This window comes from Lontra canadensis, unplaced genomic scaffold (assembly GCF_010015895.1).
Source record: "Lontra canadensis isolate GAN:19392208 unplaced genomic scaffold, GSC_riverotter_1.0 scaffold8, whole genome shotgun sequence".
Classification (NCBI taxonomy): domain Eukaryota; kingdom Metazoa; phylum Chordata; class Mammalia; order Carnivora; family Mustelidae; genus Lontra; species Lontra canadensis.
This window is the reverse complement of record NW_022631002.1, coordinates 94,770-105,473: the sequence shown is the minus strand read 5'-3', so window position 1 is coordinate 105,473 and position 10,704 is coordinate 94,770. Positions and strand designations below refer to the sequence as shown.

Genomic DNA, 10,704 nt, shown 5'->3' with positions numbered 1-10,704 from the left:
GTGTGCAGGGAGCCCGCACGTGCAGGGGTGTGTGTGTGCGGGTGTGCGGGCAATCACGTGTGCAGGCAATCACCTGCTCCCGCTGTCTGCAGGTATACAAGCAGAAGGTGAAACACCTGCTGTATGAGCATCAGAATAACCTGACGGAGATGAAGGCTGAGGGCACTGTGGTCATGAAGCTGGCGCAGAAGGAGCACCGCACACAGGAGGGAGCACTGCGCAAGGACATGCGGGCGCTGAAGGTGGAGCTCAAGGAGCAGGAGCTGGCCAACGAGGTGGTGGTGAAGAACCTGCGGCTGGTAGGTGTGAGGGCACCAGGGCCTGACAGGCCGCTGGGGACCACGACCTCCTGATCATTCAGCAGAACTGGGAATTCATATTTTCCTTAGCAGTTCCCTGCATTTTGGTGATTACTTGAAATAAAAATAAAAATAACAAAAAGCATGCAGCCAGACACATCCCGTTTGGGAACCAGGTACAGTCTTGTGTCTTAGACTGAACCACAAACTGAGGGAAGTCCTACTCAGTGTCTTTCGCCACGTGCTGCTGACCCCTGACACCTGCTGCTCTCCCAGGGGTCTCTCGGACATTTAGAAACACACACAACCATTAAAGTGTCCAGCGTGCGAGCCCCCGGGTGGTGGGAAGTGTCTCATGCAAGCTGGGCTCATGAGCACCTGGCTGACTTTTGGTCCTTTCTTGGGGAGGCTGGGGGCTTCCAGGTGGAGGCTGAAATTCATTTGCTGAGTATCTGTAAGGTGCAGGCCCTGGTCTGATTTCTGGGAACATATGGGGAACAGGAATGATAGAAGGACTGCCCACGGACGTCTGATGGTTCAGGAAGGAGCCAGAAGACAGAATGGAGGGTTGACGTGTCTACATATCCACAGGCAGGAGTGCTGTGGGAAGAACAAAGCAGGGAGGAATGTGCTGGAGATTGGGGCGGGAGTGGCATTTTTCCACCAGGAGTTCTGGGAATGGCTCATGGAGAAGCTGACATTTGGGCAAAGGCTGGAAGGAGGGGTTGCTGAGCCAGGCTTAGGGAGACCAGGTCTGAAGAAGGAGCAGGGATGGGCCAGTGTGAAGGCCCAGAGGAGCGAGGGGCGAGGAGGCCATGGAGATCCGTCAGAGCTGGTCGGCGTCAGGAGCCACAGTTAGGGGGCTTTGACCCAGGCTGAGTTGGTGGACGTTTGGAGGACTTGGGCAGAGGGAAGGTGGTTCAACTTTGATTTTTCTAAGGCTCCTTCCTGGCTGCAGTCTGAGAAGACTTTGTCAACACATTTGCCTCATGCCTGGAGGCAAGCCAGCCTCCTCTGAACCAGGAAAAAACTCAGTAACAGTGCAGGCTTTGCAGCGAAGCTGGAGGCTGAAGTCTTGGTCACGAGAATTGTCTGGTCTTTGCTGATAGAAGTACAGCCTGGGCTGGTTTCTAGTGAATTTAGTCATGTGAGGCTGCCTGCTTACCTGAGGCCTGGATTTGGAATAGTTACATGGTTAGTTCCCCTTTGTGCAAAACCCTGACTCTGAACAGTAATGTCAGTTTTTTATTCAAAATGTTTACATGTAACTGTCAACATACTTTTCAGTGTTCCACTAAGCCCCAGCTGAGACAGGTCAGCAGGCATCGGAAAGAGCCTGCAGCTCTGTGTAGGTGTGGCCAGTGGTCCGTAGCCTGGGGGCAGACCAAGCCGAAGGCCAAACATGGTTATAGTGTTTGGAACATCTGTTTACTTTGTGTTGAGCCAGAGGTGACTTTAGCTGAGGGAGTTGAATGACGAAACATGGAAGTTACCACAACCACATCACTCTGAGCACGTGCATGAGCTTGGACACCAGGGGAAGCCAGCACCCAGCAGAACAGCTCCGGGTTTTCTGGGCTGGATTTTCCATATGCCTGAGGGGCCAGGCCAGCCCCAGGGAGAGGCTTCTGTGTGTGTCTGGTGACGGCCAGCTTTTCTCCCTTGCAGAAGCACACCGAGGAGATCACCAAGATGCGGAATGACTTCGAGAGGCAGGTGCGAGGTCAGTGTCTCACGGATCCACCGTAAGCCCCCGCCAGAACCCCTCCCACCGGTGGTCATTAACCTTCAGGGCTCGTTAGCCCAGCGCACAGAGACCAGGCTACAGCAGCCCAGACATGCACAGAAAAGATGGGATAGTTTTCAAGGCTGATGGATGGCCCCAAATCCCAGAAGATCTTACTTCCGTGCAAGCTGGGGAGGCTGTAAGCACTCCTTCCCTACTCCTGGCATTTAGAAGCAGGTAGCCATTTTCAGTCTCGTGGGCAGTATTCTTAGAATAGTCTTTTCTGTGGTTGCTGGCCTGAGGGGTCCTGTTTGAGAAGTCTGTGTGGTTTACTGATGCAGCCCTCTCCCTCGCCAGCCACACCACCGTGGGAGCAGCCGACTCTTAGTCGGTGGGAACCCTGGTCCTGGGATTGATTAGCCATGCCTGGTACAGGCCACGGAAGGCTGGCCGTGGTGTGTGTGTGCCGAATGTGTCAGCCGTGAGCTTGTCCGCATAGCCCTTGTCCCGGTGGTGTTCCTGGGCTGTGTCTGTAGGTTCCGTCTCTGCTTGGAGCTGTCAGGCCCCCTGTTCCTCCGTGTGCTTCTGCCTTTCAGAAATTGAGGCCAAGTACGACAAAAAGATGAAGATGCTTAGGGACGAGCTTGACCTGCGGAGAAAGACCGAGATCCATGAGGTGGAGGAGAGGAAGAACGGCCAGATCAACACGCTGATGCGGCGGCATGAGGAAGCCTTTACGGACATCAAGAACTACTACAACGACATCACCCTCAACAACCTGGCGCTCATCAACTCCCTCAAGGTGCCGCTCGAGGGTGGCGGGCCCCACACCCCTGTGTTGACAGATACCCGCTGTCCTTGCCGGAGCTGCGTCGGTGACGGGCCCGCTGCAGACTTAGGGCTGGAAGCAGGACGTCGTACGCAGCGCAGACGGGTGGTTGGAACATGGTGCACGGGCCGGGCAGAAGCCCGTGCAGAGCTGCGGTGGGAGGCGCAGAGAGGCTGGGTGTCGTCACCCAGTGGGGGGGGCTAGCGACCATCCCTACTGTGGGGACTGTCCCTGGGGTCCCGAGCGCAACGCGATATCACTGGCATGGAGGCCGCCTTCCTAGAAAATTCCAAATAAGTTCCCATAGTGCAGAATCCCTCTGAGTGGTTACATGCAACCGGTCTGGGACTTGAGGACCATCCTTCCTGGGTGGGAGGGCTCGCGGCCCTCACCCCTGAAGACCACAGTTCCCTCAGCTCTGCCTGCTGAACCCCCCGCACCCCTGTCCTGGTGCTGACAGGAGCAGATGGAAGACATGCGCAAGAAGGAGGACCACTTGGAGAAGGAGATGATGGAGGTGTCCGTGCAGAACCGGCGCCTGGCAGACCCCCTCCAGAAGGCTCGCGACGACATGAATGAGATGCAGAAGAAGCTGGGCAGCTACGAGAGGGACAAGCAGATCCTGCTGGTGGGCTCCCTCGTGTCCCCTCCCTCGAACTCAGGACCCGGGCGCTGAGTCACCGGGTGCCCCTGAGCCAGCTCTTCTGATGGTTATTTTGGGGCTGCCACCCTCTAGAAGTCTGTTCTGTGGTACCGGATCCTCAGTCCTTTCTTCTCCCGCTGCTTGTTTTCTCTCCAGCGCACAAAAGCACGTTTGAAGGTCGCGGAGAAGGAGCTGAAGGACTTACAGTGGGAACACGAGGTGCTCGAGCAGCGGTTTGTCAAGGTGAGCAGACGCCAGGCTGGCCCTGCCGGGAGCCGGGAGCCAGGAGGACCTCTCTTGTCACCCCAGCTCTGCGGCCAGAGTGGCTGGAGTCCTGGTGCCCACGGCTCGTTCTGTGAGGCTTGATGGGGTGATGAGGCAGAAAGCTGCAGCCCGCTCTGTGGATGGCCCTGGGGTCTCACCGAGAGCATCTGCCCTGTGGGGAGACGCTCGCTCCCCGTTCTCCTTCCCGCAGGCTCAGCTGTGAGACCTGTGCTGGGCACCTGGCCCCTGGTGCCTGGGGTCGGTCTCTCTCTTCTGCATGCGTGTGTCTCCGTCCTGAGGTGTTAGGCATGCCTGGTAAGGAGGTCGGGGCAAGCTGTCTGTGAGCGAGCGCGCAAGGCCCCCCTGCTCAGCGCGTCCTCACCCGTGGGGGCCGCTCCCTGGGTTCTCACAGACGTCTCCCTGTGTGCCCTGGGCAGCTGTGGCTTCATGCCTGCCCCACAGCTCACTTCTCTGTCATCTCCCCTGGGCTCCAGCCTGTAGGCGACACGGTGCCTGTAGCCAGTTCCCCGCACACGGAGCTCTGTTTCTATCCTTTGCTGCGGTAAACGTGCAGCCACAGTCATCCTTCTAACTTCATCTTTTCTTTGTTTTAAAGATTTTGTTTATTTATTTGAGGGAGAGAGAGTGTGAGCAGCACCAGCGGGGGAAGGGCAGAGGCAGAAGGGGAAGCAGGCTGCCCGCGGAGCAGGGAGCCCGATGCGGGGCTCAATCCCAGGTCTCTGGGATCATGACCTGAGCTGAAGGCAGATGCTGAACTATCTGAAACCTCCAGGCACCCCTTAAATTTCTCTCTGTGTAACTGTGAGCATCTCCTGGGAAGTCAGTCCCTAGCTATGGGGTTGCTGGGCCAGGTTGGCATTGGGAATTTGGATAGAGTCTGCCCAGAGGGCTGTTCTGAGTGTGATCTTGCCCGAAGTGCCCAAGGGGCCCTGTCCTGCCTGTGCCGCTCTCACTAATTCAGAACTACCCGTGGGATCGGGTTGAGAATGTGTCCCTGAGTGTGCTTTTCCGAGAACCTGGTGAGTGGCAGAGACGCGGGCAGACCAGCTCCGTCCTCGTGAGCATGTCCATCCTTTCTCACCTAATGGAACTTCACGGTCACAGACTGTGATTACAGAAGGGCCACATTCCTCGGCCCGTCACACGTGCAGCCACCTACAGAGAGGCCTCGGAGGGTCCTGTTGGCTGCCGGCCGGCTAAGAGAAGGGCCCTCGGGTCGCCTTGCCGGTGAAGGGGGTGTGTGTCAGGGGAGGACATGCAGACTGTGCAGAGGCCGTGCTGGAGCTGGGTACTCCGCCCCCTCCTCTTCTATTGGGATGTCATTCGAGGCGCGGGCTGAAGTCAGTGTTCCCTGAGAAAACCACGGGTGCTGATGTGTCCACGTTCTGTAGACCAAAGGGATAGGGACTGGATTGAAGCCTGTCTGGGGAAAGCTGTACAGTCGAGAGAAGGATGCGGTATTGTGGCTTTGAGCAGAGAATTCTCTCTCTAGCTGTAAGACAGGCTTTTACACCTGTCGGGAACGTTCTGGAAGGGGTTACGCTGTATGTTCACGTGGTGGCCTCTGGGAAGTTGGGTTAAAGGGTGTTTACTTTTTTTTTTTTTAAATTTTAGTTATTCATTTGAGACAGAGTGAGAGAACGTGGGCGTGGGGCAGAGGGAGAAGCAGACTCTCCACAGAGCAGGGATCCCAATGCGGGGCTCAACCCTGGGACCCTGGGATCAGGACCTGAGCTGAAGGCAGATGCTGAACCCACTGAGCCTCCCAGGCGCCCCGAGGGGTGTTTACTTTTTATACTTCCACAAAGTCTTGCTTTTTTACAGTGACAGTGAAAAGTAAGAGTTAGAAGGTAAAAAAGAAGACCTTTGTTTCTTGACAGGTGGTTGACCCCAGAGCTGTTGTCTAGATCTGCTGTTAGTGGGGCACGCCGACCTGTGGGGATCTGGGATCTGGGGCTTGCTGAGGGGGTGGGTCCCTAGGAGCCCCTCTCCCCCAAACACTGCTAACCCTCACCCTTTGATCTCACGTAGGGGTGATCAGGGACGTGTCTTACCTGAGCCTTCTGCCCAGACCCAGGGCCCCAGCCCCGCTGTGGGGCCTCGCCAGCCCTCACCGGGGTACCCTGTTGCTTCCTGAAACAGCTTAGTAGCAGCGGGTCCAATTAGCGCTTCCTCCCACCTTCCACAGTGTGGACGGCTTCCGTTCCGTCACAGAGTGTGTGCATGCAGGCAGTGTAGACAACACTCAGAGGTGGAAGGGGCTCACTCTGCGGAAGGGCTGAGGGGCAGAGGCGGGAGGCGGCTTCTCCCCAGCGAGCTTCCCCCAGAGCAGGTGGCGTCTCTGGTTGTTGCAGCCTGTCCCCTCAGGTGCAGCAGGAGCGGGACGAGCTGTACAGGAAGTTCACAGCGGCCATCCTGGAGGTGCAGCAGAAGGTGGGCTTCAAGAACCTGGTTCTGGAGCGGAAGATGCAGGCGCTGAGTGCTGCTGTGGAGAAGAAGGAGGCCCAGTTCAATGAGGTGCTGGCAGCCTCCAACCTGGACCCCGCGGCGCTGACCCTCGTGTCCCGCAAACTGGAGGTGGGTCCCAGGCTGCAGCATCCCATTCTGGTCCCCCAGCTGGCATCCGGGGCTCAGGCTGGGGTTGCGTGTTGGATGCGTGTGTGTGTCTGGCCTCTGTCTCTCCAGTGGGGACCTGCTGTGGACGTTGGGGAGGGACCACTATGGGTTTCCTGTGGCTGGGGCACTGACAGGGCCTGCAGACCTCTGTCCCCAGGCCCCCCAGGCTCTCTCTTGCTTCATGCTTCCCCAGTCTCCTCCTCAACCTCTTGGCCCCTTCTGGCCCTGGGCCCATGGCCGTCCATGCTCACAATAGGTTTAGCTCAGCCTGGCCAGCACCTCATGCTGCTCTCAAAATTCGGGGCTTGTGCTTCTCAGGCGTCCGGTGACAAGCCTAGAGACAGGCCGGGGCACAGCCGAACCTATGAGCTCTTAGCCGAGGCCACCGCCGCAGTTTGCCCTGGACGCAAAGATGGCATGCTTGATGTGGGCTGTGGGCAGTTGGGACGGGGACATACAGGGCTACGTGGTGGGGGCTGGGGCAGGCTTCCCAGAGGGAGTTAAGGTCTGAGCAAAGCCTAGAGTGTTTGGTCGTGAGTTCGCGGTTCTTTGTGGTGGTCCCCTCTGTGTGGGCTCTCTTGGGCACAGGGGGGCACGGGGGGAGCATTCAACAAGACAGATGAAGCCTGGGCCTCACTAGGATGTGTCACAGAAAGAACAGGCGAGGCCAGAAAGGGGGTCTCTTGCTGCCGGGAAGTGTGGTTGTGCTGGGATCCTGGCCACCTGGGTGACCCGCAGCCCTCAGGCCTGAGGCAGCCCCAGGTGCAGTGTCCCTGCGGGTCTGCACGTCTCCCATGGAGAGGCCCAGGGAGGGGCGGCCAGCTTGTCCCAGACACAGCACCTTCCAGGCTGCTCTTCCTTTGTGGAGAAACAGACCCGAGTCTGGGGATCACAGAGGCTTCACTGTGCAGGTGTGTTTCATCCTGGGAAGCACACAGCAGCGTTTGTCAGGTGGTTAGTCAACGTGCAGTAATGCCGTCTGCTCGCTCAACACCCAGGCCCAGAGGGTTAACTGTTGGGTCACCTAATCTTTCCATAAAGCCCTTTATGGGGGCCTGGTTCGCTCACTTGATCACGTGTCTGTCTGATTCTTGGTTTGACTCAGGGCCTGATCCCATGGATTGTGGGTTTGAGCCCTGAGTCAGGCTCCACATGGAGTCTGCTTGAGATTCTGTCTCTCCCTCGCCCTCTGCACCTCCCTTTCTCTCTCTCTCTCAAATAAATCGATCTTTAAAAAAAAAAAAAAAGCCCAAACACTGCAGGCTGGCTTCCTGCCCACCTGGCCTTGACCTGAGGCTCTCAGCTCCCACCAGGTGCTGTTGTACACATGTGAGCCCCTTGCTGCTTGGGTGTTGAGGGGAGTGCAAATCTGAGGGGAGGAGGGCAGAGCCAGCTGGACAGACGCAGATCCGAAGTGTGTTGGGTGTGCATGAGTTTGAGGCTGGTAAAGAGTCATGGAAGGTTCTGGGTGTGGTGGGCTGCATCAGACGGAGCCCCTTGGGAAAGCAGGTGGGATGAAGGACTTGTCCGTCCCGGACATGTCGCTGATGACATTGTCACTGATGGAGGACAGCTGGTCAGGCTGCGGAGACGTGGTGTCCATTTCCGGCTGAGACCAGATACTGTTCCAGGCAGCGACGCGTCCCGGCTTGGCGGGCGGCAGGGCCTGTGGGGCTGGAGCCACTTGGAACAGGGTCTTGGGGCCTGGGGTGGTGCCGCCCCATAGGAGGGGCATAGTGTGGGCTGGCAGCACCGGGCACTGGAGCCCGGGGTCCTGTCTCACTCCTTGTCTCGACTTGTGAACACTGCCAGGCAGAGAGCGAGGGCGCTTTTGGAAACGGAAGAGCTTTCCTGCCTCTGCTGTTGGGAAGGGCAGCTGGTCCTGGGGCTGGGCAAGGCTTTGCAGCCAGCAGTCCTGATGGAGGGGATCAAATCAACCCCTTCGACAGTGGTCGCTGCAGCTGTGACGACGGGCTAGGGCCTTTTCTTGTCTGTTCCCTGGCTTGCCCAGAGGAACCCTCCCAGGAGGCAGGTGGGGGTTCAAGGGCCCTTCCCTGGGCCGTGATTGGCCTGGCTTCTATGCCTCTTGTCTTCACTTCCCACCATCTAGACGGTTTCCTTACAGAGAGCCAGGTCCGGTTTTCCCTTTCTCTTTCGAAGACCTTTCCACACAGGCTGGCTGCTGCCTGTGTGGATGTCCACACTGATGGACCCTGGCGCCCATTCCCTGCATGTCTGAGATCTCCTGCTGGGGCCCCGAGACCCCCACCAACCCTTGTCTGCCTCAGCCCAGAGATAGGCTCAAACTCAGGTCTACCCTTCTCTCCTTAGGACGTCCTAGAATCAAAGAACAGCACCATCAAGGACTTGCAGTATGAGCTGGCCCGGGTCTGCAAGGTACCAGGAGCCCCTGCCCCCTCTCAGGGCCCCACCTTGTCTACACCTTGGAGGTACACGTAGCCTGAGGCTGTCTGGGCCTTCTCAGGTCACTCAGTGTGTGGCCTGGGCTGCATCCCCACAACTCTAGCCACTGTCCTGGTGTCCCTTCCGGGGCCTGCTCAGTGGATATTTGGTAAGTGAGGGCAGTTTGTCCAGCACACTCTGTCCCTGTCTCTCATGTGACCCTTGCTCTTGGTGACCTGGGCCCTGGGGCGAGTGGATGGGCTTCCTTCACGGAGGGGACAGCTACGAGTCCAAACTTTTCTCGCTTCTTGTAAGTCTGATGAAAGCTGCACACCCCATCCACGTCAAACCCACACATGAGCATGGAGGCCTCCTACTGGGGAGGGGCAGTGAGGGCCCTGAGAACCCGAGAGGCCTGGGCCCTCTCCCTGGAGGTCCTGCCTCCGTGGCGGAGGCCACAGCCTTGTCTGGGCTTTGCCTGTGGGGAATGCAGATACAGTGCTGCCCATGGACACACTCCCCCTGAGAAGCCACCCTACGTGTGACTCACATAAGCCTGTAAATGTGCAGGGTGCGGCCGGCTTCCTGGTTCTGTGCACCCTCGGGTGTGGAAGCCCAGGAGGGAGGCAGGGCCTGCCACTGGCGCTGGGCTCCATGGTGACCCGATCTCCCTGGGCCTCTCCTCGGCCCTGCCCCTCTGGGCCCTTCCTTTAGCTGCTGCGGCAACCGTGGTATTTACACACACAAAATTAGGGCCATTTACTGTGTGCGGTTCTGGGGGAATGTCTGTCCCCCAGAGAAGGGCGAGAGCCAGGGCCCAGCCCCCAAGTTCTCTCTGGAGCTTGGCCGTAGTTCACCCTTGCAATCGCAGCTCCAAGCTCCAGCACTGTTCCCTTGATGATGGTGAGGATAATGAGCCCTTTTGAGTTTTAATCTGAGTCGGGCCTGGGTCTAAGCATTTCACACGCATCAGCTCTTCAAACCCTCACGACCATCCGATGCAATCCACCCTTCAAAAAGTAGCCATTTTCCAGAGAGGGGAATAGGAACCTGGCTTCACGTTGGCCCCACCAGCACTCTCTACCCAGATCTTAGCCTTCCTGGAATGGGGGGCAGGAGACCGCGTCAGACAAAGCAGGGAGGCTCTGTGAGGTTGAGCACATGCACGTGGAAGGTCATGTCCGGAAAGTCAAGGATGACCAGTTTGATTGGGAAATGCCTGATGAAGAACCAGGAGTGTGCTCAGGAGCACAGTTCTGCTGAGTCTGTGTCTTTTGCCTCAGTTTCCCCATCTTTGAAATAGGAACAACGGCAGCATTTCCTGTTGTGAGTTACTTGAATTCATGTACATAAAAGTGCTCATGACCAGGTGTGGCCTACCGTGAGCTGCCGTAAAGGCTCGCTGTGCGGGTTTCCATTGCCAGCCTCCTGTGGCCTCCAGAGCCGCGGGGGCCTGGGCTGGAGTGTGCCTTGGTGTCAGCCTGCCCCTCCTGACGCTGCTCTCACCCTGCAGGCCCACAACGACCTGCTGCGCACCTACGAGGCGAAGCTCCTGGCCTTTGGGATCCCTCTGGACAACTTGGGCTTCAAGCCTCTGGAGACAGCTGTGATGGGGCAGACGCTGGGCCAGGGCCCCGCAGGACTCGTGGGCACCCCAACTTAGCGCCTGCCCAGGACTGCTCCCCAGATGACCTGCTCTTTCACCAAGGACAGGGGCTGTTGGTTTTTTTAGATTTGTATCGTCTGCCAATGAAGGTTTTCTACATTTGCTCTGTGTCCCGCTGCCTTTCTGTGTTAAGGAGAGGCACCTCCCGGGGCCCATGGTACCCTGACCACCCCCTTCCTTGCTGCCCGTCCATCTGTGCTTACCCTGCCCTCCTCCCCACCTCGGGGCCCGGGCAGC

General features: G+C 58.0%; 1 protein-coding gene across 3 annotated transcripts in view; it reads left to right on the top strand.

Annotated features, from left to right (window-relative positions):
- GAS8 (growth arrest specific 8) overlaps positions 1 to 10,569 on the top strand; it is a 17,589-nt gene extending 7,020 nt beyond the window's left edge. Inside the window, exons 3-10 of one of the 3 annotated variants that reach the window (XR_004382214.1) lie at positions 93 to 299; positions 1,968 to 2,022; positions 2,622 to 2,827; positions 3,315 to 3,482; positions 3,654 to 3,740; positions 6,150 to 6,359; positions 8,730 to 8,970; positions 10,315 to 10,408. Coding sequence is in view for 2 of the 3 variants with exons in the window: in XM_032853721.1 (XP_032709612.1) it covers positions 93 to 299; positions 1,968 to 2,022; positions 2,622 to 2,827; positions 3,315 to 3,482; positions 3,654 to 3,740; positions 6,150 to 6,359; positions 8,730 to 8,795; positions 10,315 to 10,464 (1,149 nt within the window). In the remaining variant the exon portion in view is untranslated. Of the gene's footprint in view, positions 1 to 92; positions 300 to 1,967; positions 2,023 to 2,621; positions 2,828 to 3,314; positions 3,483 to 3,653; positions 3,741 to 6,149; positions 6,360 to 8,729; positions 8,971 to 10,314 lie in introns of those variants that run through there. The other 2 variants (XM_032853721.1, XM_032853722.1) reach the window with 2 other exon arrangements.
- Positions 10,570 to 10,704: the final 135 nt, after the last annotated feature.